The following is a 26,302-nucleotide window of genomic DNA, read 5'->3' as shown; positions in this document are numbered from 1 at the left end:
TGAGCAGCACGTATTTAGTGCATAGCATAGGGAACTATGTTCAGTTTTTTGTAATAATGTATAATTGTAAGTAATTGAAAAAATACATATATATCTGAATCACTCTGTTGTACACCTGAAACTTACACATATTATAACACAACTATACTTCACTAAAAACATACTCATTCTTCACTAAAAAGATATTCATGAGCATAGAGTATCTTTCCATTTATGTCTTCTTCATTTATTTCATCAGTATTTTATTTTTATCACTGTAGAGCTTTTCATCTCCCTTATTCTTAAATGTTCTTTTTGATTTAATTTTAAATGAGATTGTTTTCTGATTCTCTTTGTAATAGTTTATTACTATGTGTAGAATTATTCTTAGATATTCTTTTTGATGCAATTTTAAATGAGATTGTTTTCTAAATTCTCTAATAGTTGATTACTATGTGTAGAAATGCAGCAGTTTTCTATATATTGATTTTGTATCCTCTAGTTTTACTGAATTCATTTATTAGTTCACAGTTTTTCTTTTTGGAGATTTTAAGGATTTTCTACGTGTAGCACTGTCATTTACAAATAGTGCCTGTTTTCCTTGTCTGTTTGCAATTTAAATGCTTTCTGTTTTTATTGTTTATTTATTTATTATGCCTGCCTAATTGCTGTGACTAGAAATCCCAATAATATTTTGAATGAAATTGGAGAGAGGAATCATGCTTGTGTTATTTGTGATCTTAGACTCCTTTACGTTCAACAAGTTGTCTTTCTCTTGCTGCTTCTAAGATTTTCTCTGTCTTTAACTTTCAACATTTAAGTTATATTAGTAATATGCACTGTTTTGTGCTTGTTTGGATTTATCTTATTTGGTAGTCCCTGAGCTTTCTGAATCTGGCTTTTTTTTTTTTTTTTTTTCCCACTGAAGTTAAGAAAGTTTTCAAGCATTATTTGCTCAAATAAGTTTTCTGCTTCTTTTTCTCTGTTTGGGACTTCTATAATGTGAATGTTAGTTCACTTGATGTTGTCTTTTACATCCTTCAATTTCATTTAAAATTTTCTTCTCATTTCTTGCTCTGTCTGGGTGAGTCCCGTTGCTTTATTTTCTGACTCACTGATCCATTCTTTTAACCTGTGCTGTTGAACCACTCTTATGTTTGTTACTTTTTTATGTTCTCTATCTTTGTTGAAGTTCTCACTGTGTTTATCCATTGTTCTCCCAAGTTAGGTGAGCAATTTTGTGATTATTGCGTTTTAAATTATTTTGTTGCTGTTGTTCAGTCACTCAGTCCTGTCCAACTCTTTGTGACCTCATGGACTGCAGTGCACAAGGCTTCCCTTCACTATCTCCCAGAGTTTTTAACTATTTATCAGGTCAGTTACTTTTCTCTATTTCATTAAGTGGTTATCTGAGGAGGCCTTACAAATAGTAAAGAAAGAAGAGAAACAGAAAGCAAGGGAGAAAGGGAAAGGCATATCCAACTAAACACAGATTTCTAAAGAACATCACAGAGAGACAAGAAGGCCTTCTTCAGTGAACAGTGTATAATACTAGAAGAAAACAACAGAAGGGGAAAGACTAAGAGATATCTTCAGGAAAATTGGAGATACCAAGGGAACATTTTGCCCAAAGATGGGCACAATAAAGGACAAACAATAGAGATGTATTTAGACACTGAGGAGATCAAAAAGAGATGGAAAGAATACATGGAAGAACTGTACAGAAAAGATCCAGATGAACCAGATTACTCTGATAGTGTGGTCAACCACCCAGAGCCAGACTTTCTGGAGAGCGAAGTTAAGTGGGCCTTAGGAAACACTGATATTAATAAAGCTAGTGGACGTGATGGAATTCCAGAAGAACTATTCAAAACCCTAAAGGATGATGCAATCAATATGTTGCATTCAATATGTCAGCAAATCTGGAAGACCCAGCAGTGGCCATAGGTCTAGAAAAGGTCAGTCCTCATCCCAGTTCCCAGAAAGGGTAGTACTAAAGAATATGCTAACCATCGGACAGTTGCACGTAAGGTTATGCTTAAAATCTTGCATACTAGGCTTCAGCATTATGCGAACGAAGAACTTGCAGATGTCCAAGATGGGTTTAGAAAAGGAAGAGGAACTAGAGATCAAATTACCAACATTTGCTGGATCATAGAGAAAGCTAGGGAATTTCAGAAAAAAATCTACCTCTGTTTCATTGACTACACCATTGACTAAAAGCCTTTGACTTTGCAGATCATAATAAACTGTGGAAAGCTCTTAAAGAGGTGGGAATACCAGACTGTCTTACCTGTCTCCTGAGAAACCTGTATGCAGGTCAGGAAGCAATATTTAGAGCCCTGTTCGGAACCACTGATTGGCTCAAGATTGAGAAAGGAATATGACAGGGCTGTCTGTTGTCACCCTGTTCATTTAATCTATGTGCTGCATGCATCATGAGAAATGCTGGGTTGGATGAATTACAAACTGGAATCAAGATAGGTGGGAGAAGCATCAACAACCTCAGATATGTGGATGATACCACTCTCATGGGAGAAAGCAAAGAGGAACTAAAGAGTCTCTGGAAGAGTGTGAATGAGGAGAGTGAAAGAGCTGGCTTAAAACTAAACATTAAAAAAAATGAAGATCATGGCATCTGGCCCCATTACTTCATGGAAAACAGAGAGGGGAAAAGTAGAAGTAGTGACAGATTTCCTTCTTGGGCTCTAAAATCACTGCAGATGGTGACTACAGCCATGAAATCAGAAGATGTTTGCTCCTTCGCAGGAAAGCTATGACAAACCTAGACAGTGTGTTGAAAAGCAGAGACATTACTCTGTCAACAAAGGTCAGTGTAGTCAAGGCTGTGGTGTTCCCAGTGGTCACATGTGGTTGTGAGAACTGAACCATAAAGAGCACCTAAGAATTGATGCCTTTGAACTATGGTGCTGGAGAAGACTCCTGAGAGTCCCTTGAACAGGACAGAGATCAAACCAGTCAATCTTTAGGGAAATCAACCCTGAATACTCATTGGAAGGACTGATGCTGAAGCTGTTGGTTCCTGCCATTCATCAACATAAATGCACCATATGTTTGTTCCTTCCCTCTTGAACCTCCCTTCCACTTCCCATGCCACCCATCCCTCTAGGTTGTCACAAAGCACCTGGTTTGAGCCCCCTGTATCATACAGCAAATTCCCACTGGCTCTCTATTCTTCATATGGTAATGTATGTTTTCATGCTATTTCCTCAATTCATCCCACCTTCTCCTACCACCCCCGCACCGCCTGTTCTCTATGTGTTACCAGTATCATGTTTCTAGATTCCATATATATGCATTAATATATGACATTTATTTTTCTCTTTCTGACTTCACTCTGTATATGCATGCATACTAAGTCACTTCAGTCATGTCTGACTCTTTGCAACCCCATGAACCATAGCCCACCAGGCTCCTCTGTCCATGAGATTCTCCAGGCAAGAATACTTCTGTGGGTTGCCATGCCCTCCTCCAGGGTATCTTCCTGAACCAGGGATCAAAGTGGCATTTCTTATGTCTTTTGCATTGGCAGGCAGGTTTTTTACCAATAGCACCACCTGGGAAACACTCACTCTGTGTAATAGGTTCTGAGTTCATTCACCTCATTAGAACTGACTCAAATGCATTCCTTTTTATTGCTGAGTAATATTCCATTGTATATATGTACCACAACTTCTTTATCTATTTATCTGTTGAAGGACATCTAGGTTGCTTCCATATAGTAGCTATTGTAAATAGTGCTGCAGTGAATATTGGGGTACATGTGTCTTTTTCAATTATGATTTCCTCAGGGTGCATGCCCAGTAGTGGGATTGTTGGGGCATATGGTTGTTTTATTCCTGGTTTTTTAAGGAGTCTCCATATTGTTCTCCTTAGTGGCTATATCACTTTACCCTTCCCACCAACAGGGCAAGAGGGTTTCTTTTCTTTTTTTTGATTCAATCACTGTTGTTTTCTGTGTATTAAGTGAAACAACCACGTCTCTCAGTCTTGCACACTGTCCTTGTGTAGGAGATGAACCTTACTAATCAACTCTGCCCTAGCTCTTGATTGGTTTTCAAACCATTGTGATTGTCCAGGCAGCATGTTTTATTTTAAATAGTGCCTGGTAATTGAGGGATGTGAAGACCAGTTCTTGTCCCAAAGGGGAAGATATTAATCAGCATCTGGATTCAGGTTGGTTGGGAGGCAAATGCTCAGGCAATGGATTTTAAAGAATGCAAATATATAGTCACATGGGTCTGCCGGTTTAAGCCCTGAGGACTCTCTGAGATAGGAGTCTGACAGTGTCACCCGGGTAGCAGTCACAAAAATCAGGGCTTCCGACAAGTGTACTAGCTCCTTTCTGGGAGATACTGATGAGCTTAGTGAGACAGAGATGGGATGCAAAACTTTTGTTCCCCATTCTAGTAACCCTGAGCACACCTCCATAGCCTCTAGTTGTGTGCCAAGGCTGAAGCCTGCCCCTATGGCTGAACCTCCAGAACTAGGAAGGAGTCTTCTTTCACAGAAAGATTTGGAGTGTATTTCAATCTGCTATCTCTGTTGTGCTCTGGAAGTGGTAACATGCTAAGCACTGTCTTTTTTGATTGTTTCAGTCCTGTTGGACCTAGGAATATAAGCTTCCTGGCCACTAGAGCCAGGTGCTCAAGGGATATCTCAGGCAACAGTCATAGAAACTAGGGCACCAGTCATAAAAACAGGGCAGATTCTGGTGCTCTAGAGTGCTGTAGAGGGAGAATGTGAAGTTAATAACCTTCCTCCAAGGTCTCAGGATAGGTTTATCATCAGACCTTAGATGTGTGTTTTTATTATCCTGCCTCTCGTGTTGCTGCTATGATGGCACAGTAATAGGCCTTTTTCACAGACAGATTGAACTCCTGAGTCTATTGCTCTTCCTGTGCCCTGGGGGTGGTAGCTGTCTAAGGATTCTTTCTCTGCTGATCACAGTCCTATGGGACCTGTGATCAAAACCACACTGGCCATCAGAGCCAGGTGTCAATAAATGTGTTTGTTCCATGGCTGAAGCCACAAATATCAAGGTATTGGGCAAGGGCATGAGCTCCTTTCTGTAAGGTACCAGTTAGCTAGAATGAGAGAGAGGGAGATTGAAAAGATTGCATCCACCTGCCTTTATTCACTGATAGCCCCTCTATAGGCCTTCCAAGTGCACCAAACCAGAATCCAGCCCCTCAGGCCAAAGCTCCTGGACAGGCAGATAGGCTAATTTCTAAGAAAGACTAGGATTTATTTTAGCCTGCTTTCTCTGCAGGGATCTGGAAGTGGTAGTCTGCCAAGAGCTGTCTTTCCAATTGTTCTCGTAACAAGGGCACTCAAGGACCAAGCCTACTGGCCTCCAGAGTCAGGGACTTCAGGAAATCAAATGCATCCCTTGGGTGGTAGCTGCAAAAATCAAATCATGGGTAAAAGCCAGACTCCGGGTATGTGTAGAAGATACCTAGAAGGTATGTGTAGAAGATACCTAGAAGGTATGTGTAGAAGTATCTCTGGAAGATATTGGAGCTCTGAAGCATGGCAGAGGGGGAGTACAAAGATGCTGAGAAAGGGTAAAAAGAAAATAAAAACAACTAACAAAAAAAAGAAAAATAGGTGAAGAAAAAGAGATGGTACCCACTGGCTTTTGCAAGGCAGATGAGAGTGTGCAAAATGGCACCCATTAGTTGGAGCATAAAGATGACACTAGTGGGAAAGGGAAAATAAAAGAGTTGTGGTTGGGAGATGGTGCAGGTTTAGCAAGGCAGAGAGAGAGCAGGACAATGGCACCCACCAGCCTGCCTACCCACAGAATATCCCAGAAGGCTCCTGCCCCTCAGACCAATATTTTACATAAAAGTAGAAAGCGAGTCTGTTTCATATAAAGTCTGGTCACTTTTCAAAGTGCTGTTTCTCCACTGGGCCCTGGGGCAGATGAGTCTGTGCACTGGCCCTTTAAGAGCCATTCCTCAGTTCATTCCAGCCCCATTGGTCTACATGGATATGAGTCCTATAGGTCTTCAAAGCTAGATGTTTTGGGGGCTCATCTCTCAGATACCCTTCTTAAATGTTGAGGTGCCTGATGTTGTTTGCCTCTCATTTGCCTGATATGAAGGGGTTGCTCTCTCAGTTTTTAGTCTTTTTCCAGAGGAAATTAGTAGATTTGGTGTGTCTTTGGGAAAAAGTGAGTTCAGAATCTTCTTAGGTCACCATCTTGAACTGAACTTTTCATTCTTGTAGATCATCTCAAATTGATGTTTCACACTATTAAAAATTTCATACATATTCATCTTTGTTATATACTGTCTCCAATATGGTATTTGCTTCTGTAATTACTTATATATCTTGCTATTAAATTTTTGGTATTCTTGTGATCCTTCTGTACCCTACCCATTTCTCTGTTTAATTCTGTTCTATTGTATTTTAATTTAAACCAATTCCCTCCTCCTGGCTTTCTGTTCCTGATTTTTAGGTAAGGTCCAACCGTATATTGATGAACAACCTAAACAGTTTTTGGAGGCTGTTCATTTGTTATTATGCTATTTTAATATTTTCTTTAATAGTTCTTTCTATTTTATTCTTCAAACCTTTTTATTGATTGCATGACTATTTCTATAGCAACTTCTACCCCTGAGCTTACCTTTTTCTGTATGTATTTCTTAAGTATTTTATCTATACCTGTTAAATTAAAATCTATATTCAGGTGATTCACAGACTTTTAGCTCATGTTTAGGTCCATATTGTTGTCCTTAAAACATTTACCTCTAGATGTCACATAGAGCTAAGGCAAAGCACTACTTTTGCTTCTGTCTGCTAAATTCACTGCCTTGAGGAAAATGTATTGATTTCTTATTAACCTTTGTGCATTCCATTTGTCAGATGTAAAAGCATACTGCTTCTGCTTTTGTAGCATTTGACACAGCTGTCTTTCTCTTATAAACTTGAAACTCTATTGTAAAAGTATTGGGCTGCTGCTACTGCTAAGTCGCTTCAGTCGTGTCCGACTCTGTGCGACCCCATAGACGGTAGCCCACCGGGCTACCCCATCCCTGGGATTCTCCAGGCAAGAATACTGGAGTGGGTTGGCATTTCCTTCTCCAATTATCCAAAATACTCCAAAAATATCTTACACATCTAATAATTTCTATATTTGCTGTCTCTCCCCATAAAGAATTTTTTTCATTCTCTGTTCTTTTCCTACCTTACTATATCTGTGTGTTCCAGCAACACTTCTTTTTTCTCCATATCTGAATGCTGAAATGTTATACTGTTACTTAAAATGATTTTTTGCTATAAGGGTGCTAAACTAGTATCAAGATTATTGTCTATGGCTACATAGCAGTGTATTTTGTTTGACTGTTTTCTTTGATGTAAAGAATTTTTTGTACCTTAGTTGAGTAAGCAGCTTTATACATTATGTCTTATGCTCAGTCAGCTTCTATATTTATGGTACCTGCCTAACTTATGTAAGAAGTGTGAGACCCCTTCATGAACAATAATAATATTTGCAATATAATGAGGTAAAGCTGCTTTTAAAGACTTGTGGAAAAAATACTGCAAGTTATAGCCAAATTTTAATAGTGGTTATCTATGGGTGGTATGATTAGAGAGGATTTTTAATTACCTTACTTCTTATATGTAGTTTTCAAAATTTCCCTAATGAATAGCATCTATTAACACAAGGTTAAAAGGATATGGTTTTGTGTATTCATCCCATAGTACTAAGGAACGACCATAAGCCCAGGTCTGTGCTTAACACATGGACAATGACAACATGAGATATGAACATTTCATTAAAGGGCTTGTAGTCCTGCTTTGAGAAGTAAAAATGTGATACAGGCTCTACTGAACTGTTACCAGTTTAAAAGGACATGAGCAGATCAATAGAATATTCTCAAGTAGTGTTAAGGAAGAGGCCATTTAGGCTGTGAGAGACTTAACTGAGTTGAAATAATGGTGATATGTTTGTAATGCTTTCTTAGGAGCTTTTTAATGCTGTACAATGTAAACTCTGCTAGTTATCCTTATAGATAGAATCTTTCTCATTACCTGACTCTTCCATTTTAAGCACAATGTGTTGTATATATTTTCATCACTTTGGGGCTTATTGCTTTTTGAAGCTGCTCAGCAGGTTTTTTTTTTTTTTTTTTTTACTTAATAGGAATTTATTATCTCACTGCTCTGGAGGTCAGAAGTCCAAAATCAAGGTATCACATGTCTTATTATTCAGGAAAGAAACAAAAACTAAATTCTAAGGTGTTAATAACCTGGTACATGTAGATACTTGATATTTAGAAGAATACAGACATACCAGTTCTGGGCAGGACAGCAAAACTGAGACAGTTACAATGAGAGATACCGTTTGTTTGGACAAATTCTTGCTATTAAAATTTCTTTAGAGATCATAGAGCAATAATTTACAAAATGAAATTAGGATGTCATAATCATTCTTGTTCAAGAAGCATTATTATTAAAAGCTAGCTTCATGTGCTTCTAAGAAGCTAATTAGTTGCTGCTTGGCTTATTGTGCTGAGAGGCTGTTGTGATTCATGGGTATTTACCCATCACAACAGGATTTTCTGATGCTATTTGGTTATGAAATTATTTATACTTCTGACTCAAGGCTTTAAAAGGACTTCCAGCAGTGTTTGAAAGCCAACTTTTGAGCTCAAGAGCATTTTGTGCCATTTATGGTGAATCAGCTTGGCAGTATTAGAATGTGTGAATTGGGTTGTATTGCAGTGGCTGAGGTGCAGTTTTCTGGTGAGACTCCTCAAGCTAAACATGATAATGAGTTTTCTTTGATGTAGACCTTTTTATTTTGTAAGGGATAAAACTTTGAAAAAATATTCGAAGATAATACCAACACAGGTTTTTGTGGTTGTATTTACTCTGGTAAGCTATTAATAACACTTTGTACTACTATACTCTGTATGTTAATTTTAATTCATGAGTTTCTGTGCTCAGTCACTTCAGTTGTCTCCGACTCTTTGCAAATCTAAGGACCATAACCCACCAGGCTCCTCTGTCCATGAGATTCTCCAGGCAAAAATACTGGAGTGGGTTGCCATTTCCTCCTCCAGGGGATCCTCCTGACCCAGGGATCAAACCAGGGTTTATTATGTCTTCTGCATTGGCAGGCTGGTTCTTTACCACTAGCAGCACCTGGGAAGTCTGTTTAATGTGTATAATAAATAGTTTTTTCTTTATGAGATATTTATTTTGAAATAGGGAAGAAATCAAAAGCTCTTTCTAGAATACTCCTAAACTTTAAATATCATTAATTACATCCGTTTATGAAGCACTTTGGAGAAGGGAACGGCAGTCCACTCCAGTATTCTTGCCTGGAGAATCCCATGGACAGAGAAGCCTGGCGGGCTACAGTCTATGGGGTCGCAAAGAGTTGGACACAACTCAGCGACTAACGCACGCATGAAGCACTTAGACTGTCCTTCATAAGAATAGTGAACTTTATTGTTTCCTCAAAGTGGAAAGGAGATTTTGAGGTGACATAGCCTTAATGTTAGAGGTTTTTCCAGAGTAGGCGTAATGTTTAAAAATCCACAAATATGGCTTCCCTGGGTGTGCTGCTGCTGCTGCTGCTAAGTCGCTTCAGTCATGTCCAACTCTGTGCGACCCCATAGACGGCAGCCCACCAGGCTTCCCCGTCCCTGGGATTCTCCAGGCAAGAACACTGGAGTGGGTTGCCATTTCCTTCTCCAATGCATGAAAGTGAAAAGTGAAAGTGAAGTCGCTCAGTCGTGTCCGACTCTTAGTGACCCCATGGACTGCAGCCCACCAGGCTCCTCCGTCCATGGGATTTTCCAGGCAAAAGTACTGGAGTGGGGTGCCATTGCCTTCTCCCTGGGTGTGGCACAGTGGTAAAGAATCTGCCTGCCAATGCAGGAGACACAAGAGACGTGGGTTTGCTCCCTCAGTCGGGAAGATCCCCTGGAGAAGAAAATGGCAACCCACTCCGGTATTCTTGCCTGGGAAATTCTGTGGACAGAGGAACCTAATGGGCTACAGTTCTTGGGATCACAGAGTTGGACATGACTGAGCACGCCTCCATGTGTATTGTGTTATTAACAGCAAAGTGAATTAACAGGGCCCGTGCTTAACATACGCATATTGGAGAGTTGTGAGTATAGTGAACCTGAAGTCTACTACTCTTCCTGATCATTGGCGTTGTTTTATAGTTCTCCATTTTCATAAAGCATTTTATAAAAGGAGACTTTAAACTTGTCTAGCTTGAAATTATATAGTTAATCACATTCAGTTCTTATTTTTGTTACTTAACACGACACCTGCTGGCAGTAGGTCACATAGCAGGTAATAGGAGCAGAGAAGAGATCAGGCCCTCCTGTCCCTTGAAGTTCATGTGTGCCTGCTAAGGTCAGTTCAGTTCAGTCGCTGATTCACGTCCGACTCTTTGTGACTCCATGGACCTCAGCACGCCAGGCCTCCCTGTCCATCACCAACTCCCAGAGTTTACCCAAAGTCACGTCCATTGAGTTGGTGATGCCATCCAACCATCTCATCCTGTGTTGTCCCCTTCTCCTCCTGCCTTCAATCTTTGCCAGCATCAGGGTCTTTTCAAATGAGTTAGCTCTTCGCATCAGGTGGCCAAAGTATTGGAGTTTCAGCTTCAACATCAGTCCTTCCAATGACTATTCAGGACTGATTTCTTTTAGGATGGACAGGTTGGATCTCCTTGCAGTTGAAGGGACTCTCAAGAGTTTTGTCCAACACCACAGTTCAAAAGCATCAATTCTTTGGCACTCAGCTTTCTTTATAGTCCAACTCTCACATCCATACATGACCACTGGAAAAACCATTGCCTTGACGAGACGGACCTTTGTTGGCAAAGTAATGCTAAAGTAGTAGGGCCAAAAATAAAATGTTCCTGACAAATTTCCAAAGGGCCATATTTGAAACAGAGACATAGCAGTCAGTCTTCCAGTGACACATTATAAAGACTAGGGGACCTGAATCTTTTGGATCCACTTTAGCATTAACTTGGCTATGCAACTTTCTGAAAACCTCTTATTATCTCTGAGGCTGGGGTTCTTTATCTTTCCTGAGGGAGTAGTGAATGATACCTGTCCCACCTACTTTTTAAAGGATGACCTTACATGGAATGCAAAATGATGACATAAAAAGATTGTAGAAAGTAACATAGTATTCAGTTCAGTTCAGTTCAGTTGCTCAGTCCTGTCTGACTCTGCGACCCCATGAATCGCAGCATGCCAGGCCTCTCTGTCCATCACCAACTCCCGGAGTTCACTCAGACTCACGTCCATCGAGTCAGTGATGCCATCCAGCCATCTCATCCTCTGTCATCCCCTTCTCCTCCTGCCCCCAATCCCTCCCAGCATCAGAGTCTTTTCCAATGAGTCAACTCTTTGCATGAGGTGGCCAAAGTACTGGAGTTTCAGCTTTAGCATCATTCCTTTCAAAGCAGTCCCAGGGCTGATCTCCTTCAGAATGGACTGGTTGGATCTCCTTGCAGTCCAAGGGACTCTCAAGAGTCTTCTCCAACACCACAGTTCAAAAGCACATAGTATTCAAGGGTAAGGTAATTGCTTGCTGATCACTTTCTTTATTTCTTCTTTCTTAAATATTGGAATTTTTCAGGACTCAGTTCTAGGCATTCTTCTTGTGTTCCACTTTTAGGAAATCTCATACATTCCCATGGTTTCAGTTATATGTACCTTTCACACAGAACCATCTTTTGAGTTCCAAGTATTTGTATAGCTCCCAAACTCTACTGGGCCCAGTCTCGGTTTGACATTGCATTTAAAGAAATACTGTCCAGCAACTAAAAGTAATTAAATAGTAATACTATTTTTTACTCAAGTCTCCAAGAACATAATAGCTTGGAGGGTATAATTCAACAATATTTCAAAAAATCTTTTATCCACCGCCACCCCTATCCCCAGTCAAACCTCAATTAGTCCCCGTGTTATGTGCTCCCAGTTTTCCAAACTGACCCTGAGACTCACAGCTCCCTGCAGACTTTTTCTCATTTGATCCTCTCAGAAACCATGTTTGGCCCATGTTTTCTTCTCTGTCCCTTTTTGCCTGTCATGATAACAGCCCAAGAACTAGGCTGGCAAAGACCAAATTCTCCCTTGAAGATGAGAGAGGAAGGAAAGGAGTAGGCAAAAAGATGAGGCTGGGAACATTTACATGTAAATAACCTGTATTTCCAGCACACTTATAGAATGTTTTACTTGTTCTTTACTTGTTTATTTCACAGAACACCTCTGATTCATCCTGTCTAAAACTTGACCTTATCATCCATACAAATTTGCTTCTCCTCTAATACCCTTATCTTCGTATTAAGTGTCCATCATGCTCTTAGTTGCTTATTTTGAACATCTGAACATCATTCTCAAATTCTTCCTCTCCTCATCTTTCACAGTTCCATTCACATTCCCTTCATCCTAGATACTGAATATATCCTTCTAGAATCTCTCCATTTTACCCAGTCTCTACTTCTGCCACTGAACTCCTTGTTTCCCTGGAATCCGTCTTCCATCCGTCTTTCCAACCAGAAAGATCATTTTAAAACATGCATCTAGTTATGCCTTTTCCTCCTTTACACTGTTCAAAGGCTTTTGAGTACCAAGCCTTTAATATGGTCTCTGCTTCCTAGATGGCTCAGTGGTAAAGAAGCCACCTGTAATGCAGGAGACTCCGGTTTGATTTCTGGGTTGGGAAGATCCCCTGGAGGAAGAGATGGCAGACCTCTCCAGTATTCTTGCCTGGGAACTCCCATTGACAGAGGAGCCTGGTGGACTACAGTCCATGGGGTTGCGAAAGACTTCACGACTAAACAACCATATGGCCTCTAAGATCCTGTGTACTCTGGCTGGTTTCTGCTTATGTCTCTAAAAGTAGTCCGCTTCTTAACAGGATGCATCTCTGCCTCAAGGCCTTTGTCTAAGCTGGGTCTTGATGTCTAAAGTATCTTTCACCCTCCTCACCCTCTACCCCACCCACCAACCTCCTCATCCAAGATTTCTCTGACTCCTCAGGCAGGGCCCAATCCCTTTGCTATAGATTCTTGTTCCACTCAGGTTTGATCTCTGGATCTGGAAGAGCTTCTGGAATAGAAAATGGCAACCTATTCCAGTATTCTTGCCTGGAAAATTCCATGGACAGAGGAGTCCAGCTTGCTATAGTCCATGGTTGCAAAGGTTTGGACATGACTGAGCACACATACACACACTTGTTCCCCATATTTTTCCTGTGATGAGACCCATTGCACTTGAAATCTATTTACTTGTTCTAACACATTTGCCCAGTAAGCCTTAGCATGAAGTCAGAAGGCATGTCTCTCTCCTGTAGCACTTCTTCCACTGTGCTTACCACAGTACGCAGCTCAGATCGAGTATTCATTGTACACTTGTTGATTAAAGGATACTTCTTCCATGATTTGGGCTTTGTCTGCCTCTCATCTCTGTACATATTGTGTTTCACACTCTGTTTATCCCTGAGAAAACCTCATGTGGTTTCACATTTTTTAGGCTTATGCTCTTCTCTCTCGAATGTTTCCTCTAAGTCAGATGAAAGCCAATTTAGAGTAGTCTGTGCGATTAAATTGATTAGCAGTCAGATGGAAACTTTCAGCAGTTTAGGTGATGATTTAATTATAATAGCTATTCTTACTTTGTCTGCTAATATATACTTATTATTTTGTGGAACTCATAAAATCATATGATTTTTTTTTTTTACTGTAGCTATATATTAACAAATACTCCAGAAGCAAATAACATTGGTTAAAACTACAGAGTATATAGTTCTGAGACTTAATGTTCTGACTTGTGTGCAAATTCAATAAATATTTACCAGTAGTTTTCAACAATACAGTGAATATATTCCAGAAGTAGATATATGTACTATTTAAGTCTTGTTAATATGTTTATTTATTCTACCTTTGAACAAAGCAAATAAATATATAGCAAAAAATATTTAAAATGGATAAGATTGGAGATGATTGTGGTGTCGGGAAGGGATTTAACTCACAAAATAAATAACCATGAAGTCCAAAACACTTGGTGAAGTGAGCCTCACTGACTTCCTACATGATAGGGGAGATAAAAGATGGCTATGTGATTTGTAATGCCCATAAGGAAACATAAATCACTTATTGAGAAGCATGACTGTTGCAACTACTGAAACTAGAGAGAAATTTCTCCTGTTGTCAGAATGTGGTAAACAGCACCTTTTCAGCCCTGGTACAGCAAGCATGTGTGTGTGTGCTCCGTCACTTAGTCGTGTCCAGCTCTTTACCACTCCATGGACTGTAGCCCGATAGTCTTCTTTGTCCCCAAAAAGCACAGCAACAGGCTTCTTAGTGCTGCTACTTTCAATTGCAGCAGGCTAGTTTTTGGCATTACAAAGGTCAATTCATTAAAAACAATTCTACATGGATCTATTATGCAACCCATTGATATTATGGTGTCATCTGGTTATTGATTTATATTGTCTACAGTATAAAGAGATTAAATTATGTTAGATAATCCTGCTTAATTGTTTTCACTATGCTTTTGGTGAGTATTGATTAGATGTTAGATTTTGGTTAAATAACCAGGCATATCTGGAAATTGGAAGTGCCCCTGGGAAGCAAACTAGATATGGCCAGCAGGGCCATGTTTTTTAAAAACTACAGTTCTATGGCATACAACTTTAAACCAATCCCAAATTATTTCTTAAAATAAAATCTTGGGGATAATTTTTTATTCTCGCCATTGCCTGATTACATTTCCATATGGACTAACAATATTTCAATGATTATATTCTACCTAGAGAGCATTTTCCTATTTTTAGTCTTCATAAAGTTTTAAAGGATACTTAAACATGCTTTCTAAAGTTATCTGAGATCTCTAGGATTACTTTCATTTGTGGACTTTCAAGTGATAATATGAAAATGATTTTTATAGATTGGTATTTAACATGTCTTTACTTATATTCAGTAGTTACTAGTTATAAACAAAATCTTTAAATATGTGGTAAACCTTTGTTTAAACTAGAAAACTAAGCCCCCATACATGTGTGTGTGTATGTCTTAGTCTATCTTAACATCTACGACAGCAGAAATCTTGAATGATGTCTGATGTTTACTTTTCATTCTTGAATGATGTCTGATGTTTACTTTTCATTCTTTCTTTACAGGCATTGCTTCTATGACGGTGCCAGTGTACATTGCTGAGGTCTCACCCCCCAATTTAAGAGGTCGATTAGTCACCATTAATACCCTTTTCATCACAGGAGGGCAGTTCTTTGCAAGTGTTGTTGATGGAGCCTTCAGTTATCTTCAGAAAGATGGATGGAGGTCTGTAATCGTTCTTACATTTAATTTTCAAATAAATTATGACTTTAGGGGATAGAAGAAAAATTGAGAAATGATGGAAAAGAAAAAATATAACTAGGTATTTTGAATCATTACAGCTAATTCATACATGATGATATTCAGCAAAATTAAGTGGACCAGAAGCTGATATTTATTTTAATAATAGACAAGGAACCTATCATTAAGAATTGATATTTACAGGATTTTTTGGCATTTAGGTGACATTTCTCACACTGTGTATGGTATTTTGCAATATTTGTTTAAAATGAATGTAACAATAAATATGCATGGAGTTTTTGAATTTTATCAGTGATTGACAAGCTATTTATGAACTGCAGATATAACTAATGTCCTTTTTGGATTTAGTAAGCTACATTCTGATCTGAAAGAGAATTCAGTCTTTTTTTGTAAAACAAACAATCTCATGTTAAAACTTAAGATATTATGGGCTTGAGATTTTTATATACTTCATGGTATTCAAAAAAACAGATTCATGTAACTCTTCCAGGGGTTTAATTTTTAATAAAATTTCCCTATACTCTGTATAGGTGCTGGAGATAAAATATTCCACAAAACAGAATCTGGTACATATTTTCATCATGCTTAAAGTATTGAAATTAATTCTTAACAGCTGAAGAAAAAGAGTTTACTGCTATGTGGATATAGGGAATTAAACTTACGTATATAAGTGGCACAATAAATTGGAGTCGTTAAAGACTTAGACTGATAAAGTTTTATTAAAAGTTATGTGAAGAAACTCACAGAAGTCAGTAAGGGCCTATGCTTGTCAGAAACAATTAAAGAGAGGACACATTTCTTTAAAGCATTAACTCTGTCTGCCAATGCTGAGAAACCACTTTCTACCTCTGAAGGAATGAATCTCTGACAAAGTAAAAGATTACTGAAAATTGAAGAAGCAAGAAATTCCTCTTTTTTTTCTACCCTGTAGAAGAACAGAAAGAGGGAGATGATAAGTTGTTACCAGCATCAGTTCAATTCATTTCAGTTGCTCAGTCATGTCCAACTCTTTGCGACCCCATGAACTACAGCACTCCAGGCTTCCCTGTCCTTCACCAATTCCCGGAGCTTGCTCAAACTTATGTCCATAGAATTGGTGATGCCATCCAATCATCTCATACTCTGTCATCCCCTTCTCCTCCTGCCTTCAATCTTTCCCAGTATCTGGGTCTTTTCTAATCAATTGACTTTTGCATCAGGTGGCCAAAGTATTGGAGCTTCAGCTTTAGCATTAGTCCTTCCAGTGAATATTCAGGACTGATTTCCTTTTGGATTGACTGGTTTGGTTTCCTTGCAGTCCAAGGGACTCTCAAGAATCTTCTCCAGCACCACAGTCTGAAAGCATCAATTCCTCAGCACTCAGCCTTCTTTATGGTCCAACTCGCACATCCATGTAGGACTACTGGAAAAACCATAGCTATGACTACCTGGACTTTTCTTGGTAGAGTGATTTATCTGCTTTTTAATACCTGTCTAGGTTTGTCATAACTTGCCTTCCAAGGAGCAAGTGACTTAATTTCTAGCTTGTAGTCAATGTCCTCTGTGGTTTTGGAGCCCAAGAAAAGAAAATCTGCCACTGCTTACACTTTTTTCTCTTTCTGTTTGTCACGAAGTGGTGGTACTGGATGCCATGATGTGAAATTTTTTTAATGTTGATTTCAAGCCAGCATTTTCACTCTCCTTTTTCACCTTCATCAAGAGGCTCTTGAGTTCCTCTTCACTTTCTCCTATTAGAGTGGTATCATCTATATACCTGAGGCTGTTGATATTTCTCCCAGCAATCTTGATTCTAGCTCATATTTCATCCAGCCAAATCCAGTGAAATCCAGTGCATTGCACATGATGCGCTCTGCATAAAACTTAAATAAGCAGGGTGACTATACAGCCTTGTCATACTCCTTTTCCAATTTCAGACCAGTCTCTTGTTCCATGTCTGGTTCTGTTACTTCTTGATCTTCATCCAGGTTTCTCGGGAGACAGGTCAGGTGGTCTGGTACTTCTGTCTCTTTAAGAATTTTCCAGTTTGTTGTGATGCATACAGTGAAAGATTTTAGTTTACTCAATGAAGCAGAAGTAGATGTTTTTCTGGAACTCCCTTGCATTCTCCATCATCCAGCTAATGTTGCCAATTTCATCTCTGGTTCCTCTGCTTCTTTGAAACCCAGCTTGTACATCTGGAAGTTCTCCTGTCACATACTGTTGAAGTCTAGCTTAAAGGATTTTGAGCATAACCTTGCTAGCATGTGAAATGAGCACAGTTTTTCAGTAGTTTGAACATTCTTTGGCATTGCCCTTCTTTGGGATTGGAATGAAAATTGACCTTTTTCAGTCCTGTGGCCATTGCTGAGTTTTCCCAAATTTGTTGGCCTGTTGAGTGCAGCCCTTTAAGAGCATCATCTTTTAGGATTTGAAATAGCTCAACTGAAATTCTATCACCTCCATTAGCTTTGTTTTTAATAATGCTTCCTAAGATCTCTTGAATTTATACTCCAAGATGTCTGACTCTAGATGAGTGACCACACCATTGTGGTTATCCAGCTCATTAAGACCTTTTTTTGTATAGTTCTTCTGTGAATTCTTGCTTCCTCTTCTTAATCTCTTCTGCTTCTGTTAGGTCGTTACCATTTCTGTCCTTTTTCATGCCCATCCTGCATGAAACGTTTCCTTGATAGCTTCAGTTTTCTTGAAAAAATCTCTAGTCTTAACAATTTTTTGTTTTCCTGTTTTTTTTTTTTTGCATTGTTCAATTAAAAAGGCCTTCTTATCTCTCTTTGCTATTCTCTAGACCTCTAGCTTCAGTTGGGTGTATCTTTCCTTTCTCCCTTGCCTTTTGCTTATATTCTTTCTTCAACTTATATGTATAACCTCCTTAGACATCCTCTTTGCCTTCTTGCATTTCTTTGTCTTTATTTGGGATGGTTCTGTTCACTGCCTCCTTGTGCAGTGTTTTGAACCTCTGCTCCTAGTTCTGCAAAATTTATCTCCCAGATCTAATCCCTTGAATCTATTTGTCACCTCTACTGTATAATCATAAGAAATTTGATTTAGGTCATGCCTGAATGGCCTAGTGGTTTTCCCTACTTTCTTTAACTTGAGCCTGAATTTTGCAGCAAGGAGCTGATGATTTGAAGCACAGTCAGCTCCAGGTCTTGTTTTTGCAGATTGCATAGAGCTTTTCCATCTTGGGCTTGCAAAGAACATCATCAATCTGATTTTGGTATTGACCATCCAAAATCAAAGTCCATGTGTAGAGTCCCATTTGGTGTTGACTCTACACATGGACATACATGGTGATGTCCATGTATAGAGTCATCTCTTGGTTTGTTGAAAAAGACTGTTTATTGTGACCAACGTGTTCTCTTGACAAAGCTCGCTTGTCCTTTTCACTGCTTCATTTTGTAGTCCATGGCAAAAATTGCGTGTTATTTTGGGTATCTCTTGACTTCATACTTTTGCATTCCAATCCCCTATGATGGAAAGGACATCTTTTTCTTAGTTCTAGAAGGTGTTTTAGGTCATCATACAACTTGTCAGCTTCAGCTTCATCAGCATCAGTGCTTGGGGTATAGACTTGAATTACTGTAATGTTGCATGGTTTGCCTTGGAAATGACCCTTAATTATTCTGTCGTTTTTGAGATTGCAGTCTTTTAATGGCCAAGAGGCTTGTGTAACTCAGTAAAATTGTGATCCATGCCGTGCATGGCCACCTAAGACAGATGGATCATAGGGAAGAGTTCTGACAAAACATGGTCCGCTGAAGAAGGAAATGGCAACTGATTTCAGTGTTTTTGCCTGAAGAACTCCATCGACAGTATGAAAAGCCAAAAAGATAAGATACTAGAAGATGAGCCCTCCAGGTTGGAAGGTGTCCAATGTGTAATTGGAGAAGGATCATTATTAATAGTAACAGATCCATAAAAAATGAAGTGTTTGGGCCAACATGGAAACGATGCTCAGCTGTGGATGTTTCTGGTGGTGAAGGTAAAGTCTGATGCTGTAAAGAACAATATTCCATAGGAACCTGGAATGTTAAGTCTGTGGATCAAGGTAAATTGAACGTGTCAAGCAGGAGATGGTAGAAGTGGATACCAACATCTCATGAGTCAGTGAACTAAAATGGATGGGAATGAGCAAGTTTAATTCAGATGACCATTATATCTACTACTGTAGGCAGGTATCCCTTAGAAGAAATGGAGTAGCCCTCATAGTCAACAAAAGTGTCTGAAGTGCTGTACTTGGGTGTGGTCTTGAAAATGACAGAATGATCTCGGTTTGTTTCCAAGCAAACCATTCAACATGGTTATTAGATGTCATAAATTAAAGCCTGTTCTTTTCACTTGATATCCACCCACCTTTTCCCTCATTCAGCTTCTGAGAGTTTATTAGCTAAAATGTGATTACTGATCATTGTTACGATAACAATAGCATTAAGATATACAGAAGTTGAGACTGACTGAGAAGCTTCTCAGATGTTTTTGTTGAAAAGCTAAATCACCTTATTTTGCCTGATGGGTCAGTGCTTCTATTCTCTTATTGTTTAGATGTAAATTGTTTTCTGCTGAACTGCTGGAAGATGAACTTGTCTAGAATTGCCAGCAGAAGATTGACCAGTAGAAGACTGATATTTTTCTAGCCAGTAGAATATTTGGCAGTAGAAGACTGATATTTTTCTAACACTTTAGTGTCATCATACATTCTATACTGGGAAGAATATCATTGGGTCCCATGAGGAAAGGGGAAATAGGTTTTTGAAAGTATCAATAAAGATTCAGTCTTTTAAAATAGATTTATTGAAATATAATTGATAAACCATTCACTTCACCTGGAAAATCCCATGGACAGAGGAGTCTGGCGGGCTGCAGTCCATGGGTCTCAAAAGGTTGGACAGGACTTTGTGACTAAACAACAATAACAATGGGATAGATCACATATTAGGTAGCCATTCATTTGTTGATGGATATTTGAGTGATTGCTACTTTTTGGCTATTAAAAATAATGCTGCTATGAATATCTGTGTACAGGTTTCATGATGGAGATATATTTTCAATTCTCTCAAGTGTATACCTAGGAGTAGACTTGCTAGGTCATATGGTAACTATGTTTACCTTTGGAGGAACTGTAAGACTATCCTCCACAGTGTCTACTCCATTTCACATTCCCATTTAGCAGCGTGTGAGAGTTCCAGTTTTTCCATATCCTAATAAATGTTTATTATCTCTCTCTTCCCATGGTACTCGTCTCAGTGTGTATGAGTGGCATCTTGTGATTTTGATTTGCATTTCCCTGAAGACTAGTAATTTTGTGAAAGATTTTATTTTTATCTGATATAGTACTTATAAAGATGACAGAGTTATTTTGGTAGTTAACGCCCATGATAGGAAGTTTTATCACTGTTTGCCCTTTCTGTGCTAATACTTTTAAATTGTGCTTATTGAGTATGGTGAGATTTAGTCACTACCCTCAGACAAAGAAAGGTTTTCTATTTTAATTGTTGAGTTAAAGTTTGGCACTCTATAAACATATAGTAAAGTGAACTTTACCACCACCAAAATTGGTCTAAAATACTTATCTGGATGTGCCACTGCTTCAAAGATTCCCCATTTCCTACAGAAAGAAATCAGTCTGTTCATCACAGCTTGCAGTGTTTTTTGTTATCCAGTCAATATCTGTTTACCTAGATTTTTTAGGTTATTGTTATCTCCTTCCCTCCTTCTTTATACAATGTAGGTTTATGCCTATAAACTCTACACACCAGTCACATCTTGTTTTTCATGTGTGTTTTTTCCTTCTGCTCACTTTGCCTTGATTAGTCTTTCTACCCTGTCCTGCTCTACCGGTTCAATTCTTATTCCTCCTTTAAATCTTTGTTCGTATATCATGTGAATCTATTTTTGTCCCTTTGTCCTTTCATAATGCTTTGTATGTGGCTTTACTTTTATACCGATTGTACTATTTTGAACCATTTGCTTATTCTGTTTATTTCACTTTGAAGCTTTTTAATATCATTGACCTTGTACTCATTTTTAGGTCTAGAAAAGGGCCTGGAACATAGTAACTGCTCAGTAAATGTTTATTGAACTAAGTTAAAATTGACTGGGCTCCAGGGAAGAGACTCTTAACCAAACTAAAGAAATATTGATTATAAAGCCAGTGCCAATTCATTAATTTCTGCTGGGGAATAGATACCCTTTGCAGATAGCCAGAAAGCAAGATTATTAATCGTAAGCATTTCTTATTGAGCATAAAAATAAGAGAAAGAAAAGTGGCTTATGAGCCTCTGAGACTTTACCTCCCTCAAAATAATATACCTGTCTGCATCCAGAACATTGTTTGTTCTTCTCTCTTGGACAGAGCTGATTTTCAAATTAGTGTTCCTCTATTTACAAATACATAAATCATCATGTGATTTATATTAAAAATAATGGTATATCTAAAGAAGGGCTATATTCTTCTCCTTTATATTGGCTTTTACTAATTCTCCAATTTATTTATTTTTATATTACAGTTATCTTATTTCACCTCAGTAGACCATATACAACTGTTTGCAAAGTATCCAGGTGTGCTGGGTATTTTTGTATGTTTCATCATTCATAGGATGTTCTTTTATTTTCCTTTTCTTTTTTCAGCTGTAGAAGGAAAATTTGAGGTAATAAAGGTGATGAATGAAAGCACAAGGTATTAGTGCTGCTGCTGCTAAGTCGGTTCAGTCGTGTCCGACTGTGTGTGACCCCATAGACGGCAGCCCACCAGGCTCCCGTCCCTGGGATTCTCCAGGCAAGAACACTGGAGTGGGTTGCCATTTCCTTCTCCAATGCATGAAAGTGAAAAGTGAAAGTGAAGTTGCTCAGTCATGTCCGACTCTTAGCGACCCCATGGACAGCAGCCTACCAGGCTCCTCCGTCCATGGGACTAGTTACATCTATATTAAATTTTTTCCTGGAGAATGACAAGGCTGATTCATGGACGACGTGAGACTTATGCTGAGCTTTGAGCTTTGAAGAACTGGTAGGATTCATGGGGACTGAAGAAAAGGAAATGGCAACCCACTTCAGTACTCTTGCCTGGAAAATCCTGTGGATGGAGGAGCCTGGTAGGCTACAGTTCATGGGGTCACAAAGAGTCAGACACGACTGAGTGACTTCACTTTATGGGGACTGAGGTGAAAATGGTGGCAGAATTTAGGATGGATGAAGGCAGGATCAGGAGGCTTTAAATTAAAGTGATAATGTACACAGTAGATTGGTGCCAGATTGTAGAGGTCTGTGAATTCTGGGCTGGAGGTTTTGTGTTTGTGCGTGTGCTGTCATGTCTGACTCTTTGTGACCCCATGGACTGCTGCCCACCAGCTCCTCTGTCCATGGAATTTTCCAAGCAAGAATCCTGGAGGAAGTTGCCTCCCCTTACAAGCAAAGAGAAGCTAATACTTTTTAAGCAAATCATGACATAATGTGAGTCAGTGACTAAGATAACAGTGATGTCCAGAATTTATGGAACTCTTGGCTCTTGGATGGGTTTAGGGAACCTGGTGAATACTGCCAGAATATTGATGTGAGGTATTGACATGGTACTCTTGGAGACATTGGTTAGTATGGAAATCATTCAGTCTTTCAAAAAAATTTTGGTTTTTTATATACCTATTATATACTTCTGTTGTACTTGGCACTAGAGATAGAAAGATCAATAAGAAATGTACCTGTCCTAGTTAGGGAGTTTGGGATGGTCATGAACACAATCCTATATTTAAAATGAACAACCAACAAGGACCTATTTTATAGCACATGGAATTCTGCTCAGTGTTATGTGGCAGCCTGGATGGGATGGAGTTTTGGGAGAGAATGAATATGTGTGTATGTATTTCTGAGTCCATTTGCTATTCCCCTGAAACTATCACAACATTGTTACCCAATACAAAATAAAAAGTTAAAAAAAAAAACCAAAACAAAACAGAACTGTACTTGCTCTTATTCAATCAAGCACCTCACATGCTAGTGAAGGAGAGACTTTTCATTGACATGTTAAGTAAATCATAGTGTTATGGGAACTCTCAAGGGGAAAGAATAACTTACCTTAACAGTAGAATGATATGTGAGCTGAGTCTTTTATGAATAGAAGAGTTCCAGACAGAATGAGGGAGAAGGAAACTCTGGGTAAAATCTAATTTCTAAAAGCCCTGTAGTATGAAAGAGCCAATCATGTTTGGGCATTTCAGAGTGGCTAGTGGGAGGGCCATGAGTACTATTTGGGTGTTTGAAAGTGAAGTGGGAAGGCTAGTTTTCCCACTTCTAAGTATGAATAGAACTTTGAATCCATTGTGCTCTCTTTAACAGTAGTGTTGTTTGAGTTCACTTTGATTATTGACAGTCTTAGAAAATAATTTTTTAAAAACCAACATTACTTTAGATGAAAAAAATTTATGAGGTTCTCTCCCTCATAATATTTTATAATTTAAAAACTATGTCCATAAGATGATTTTAAGAATCATATTTAAAAGAGGGTGATATTTTTCACCACATATATTTGGAGAGAGAACCCTTATAATTTATGGCATTGGCCATTTTAAGATAGATGAATTTGGTTAACAGCCTGTTTACAAGTGAATATCTTAATATTAAAGATATTTGTAATTATATTATTGACAGAATTCAGACCAAAGATGTATGACTGTTTATCATAAAAGTAGCGTAGTATAGACTTGAGACTTACTTTAACAGTAAATGGATTGCTTTATCTAAGCATTAACATCCTCATTTAGTAAATGCTTCAGCAATTGTTCAGTGTTATTATGAGAGTCAAATGAGTTAATAGCTAAGAACATACTAACTCTTAAATGTTCTTAAGATTTGTTTCCTGTTGTCTCCCCCAAAAATCTTAGACTGAGTCTCTATCTTGCATAAAGCTAGCAGTAAAAATCACCTCACATTCAACTATCTGAAATTTCCAGGTAAAAAGTTAATATAGTTTGCTAATGAGACTAATTTGCATAACAAAGTTATGACCAACCTAGATAGCATATTAAAAAGCAGAGACATTACTTTGCCAATAAAGGTCCGTCTAGTCAAGGCTATGGTTTTTCCAGTGATCATGTATGGATGTGAGAGTTGGACTATAAAGAAAGGTGAGCACTGAAGAATTGATGCTTTTGAACTGTGGTGTTAGAGAAGACTCTTTAAAGTCCTTTGGACTGCAAGGAGATCCAGCCAGTCCATCCTAGGGGAGATCAGTCCTAGGTGTTCATTGGAAGGACTGATTTTGAAGCTGAAACTCCAATACTTTGGCCACCTGATGTGAAGAGCTGACTCATTTGAAAAGGCCCTGATGCCAGGAAAGATTGAGGGCAGGAGTAGAAGGGGACGACAGAAGATGAGATGGTTGGATGACATCACTGACTCAATGGACATGGGTTTGGGTGGACTTCGGGAGTTGGTGATGGACAGGGAGGCCTGGTGTACTGCGGTTCACGGGGTCTTAAGGAGTCGGATACGACTGAGCGACTGACTGAACTAAACTGAACTGAACTTCCACTGAAGATAACCATTATAAGTCAGAGACAGAATTAAAAAAAAATATAGACAACTATTTAAAACACTGGAGCGCTCTGAAGGGACATTTGATCCTTATAGGGAACAGTTCATGGTGAGGCATACACCTATGACTTTTTCTCTGAGTGAAAATTTTAGTTGCTAAGTCCTGTCCGACTGTTTGCGAGGCCATGGACTGTAGCCTACCAGGCTTCTCTGTCAATGGGATTCTCCAGGCAAGAATACTGGAGTTGGTTGCCATTTCTTTCTCCATGGGATCTTCCCAGCCCAGGGATGCAACCTGGGTCTTCCTCATTGCAGGTGGATTCTTTACCGTTTGAGCTACCAACCCTCAATTCATGATACTGGGTAGTGAGAACTTAACTAGAAAGCAGCAGTTTTATTGTCCTGTCTTATCAGTGGCTAGAGTTGGGGGTGGCCAGAGCACGTGAAATTTGAGGGGAAAATCCAGGGAAAAAATGACCCATATAGGAGGAAGCCTCTATATATGAATATTAATTTGCTACAAATATTTTATAGATCCCTGAACTATGAATATTACAAGGGAGATTCCATGGAGCCTGCAGAAAACAATAGTTAAAAGATGGTGAAAGATGAGAGAGGTCTTATTTCCTGCACATAGGAGGGAAGACATATTTGGAATTTGAAACCTACCAGGTTAGAGGGGCCAACGCCTTGAGTTTTCCATTGGAATCCTAGAAGAACCATACCTTAGGCATAAAGCCTTGTTGTTTGCTTAAGGAATTCTCCTAAGAACAAGCCAAAACTGAAAGCAGATTTACACTAACCAAGTGTAAAACCAAGCTTCCACAGATACAAGGTGCCTGATAAAAAAAAAGTCAGTATTCTTCAGAGAGAACAAGATCTAGAGTCTTCAGAGTTTATCCACAATTTTCAAAACACATTAAAAATTGTTAGGCATGCAGATCAACAGAAAGTGTGACCCATAATTGAAAAAAAAATTGGTCAGGGTAGACAAACACCAAGATTATGCTTATAAAACATTTTCAGATAATCTAAAATTAGGAAGGTCTTTTCACACTAGACTTCCTGCATTATAAGAAATGCTAAGGAAATTTTTCTGAGAAGGGAAATGACATTAGGTGAAACTCCCCTATAGGAGGGAGATAGAATAGTGGCTATCATAAGAGGCCAAAAACCTTGTTGTTTGCATCTCTCAAATTCTTTGAAAGATATGATTGTCTATATGTATTGTACAATTTGTAATATATATTAATTATAAAGTATATGGTGACAATAGCAAAATAATTGGGCCCAGTGAACAGAATTATGCACATTTGTGAAGAGTTACAATATTATCTCCAGGTAGAATGATAAGATGCATGTTTCATCCTGAAAAGAACCACTGGAATAGATTACAAAAAGTTA

The 26,302-nt window shown here is 38.7% G+C and overlaps 1 protein-coding gene across 1 annotated transcript in view; it reads left to right on the top strand.

Annotated features, from left to right (window-relative positions):
- The window catches only part of SLC2A13 (solute carrier family 2 member 13), a 523,994-nt gene that overhangs the window by 80,427 nt on the left and 417,265 nt on the right, over positions 1-26,302 (top strand). The window contains exon 2 of the mRNA XM_027542584.1: positions 15,178-15,337. Within this exon, the coding sequence (XP_027398385.1) occupies positions 15,178-15,337 (160 nt within the window). The remainder of the gene's footprint in view (positions 1-15,177; positions 15,338-26,302) is intronic.

This window comes from Bos indicus x Bos taurus, chromosome 5 (assembly GCF_003369695.1).
Source record: "Bos indicus x Bos taurus breed Angus x Brahman F1 hybrid chromosome 5, Bos_hybrid_MaternalHap_v2.0, whole genome shotgun sequence".
NCBI lineage: Eukaryota > Metazoa > Chordata > Mammalia > Artiodactyla > Bovidae > Bos > Bos indicus x Bos taurus.
This window is presented reverse-complemented; position numbering and strand designations above follow the sequence as displayed.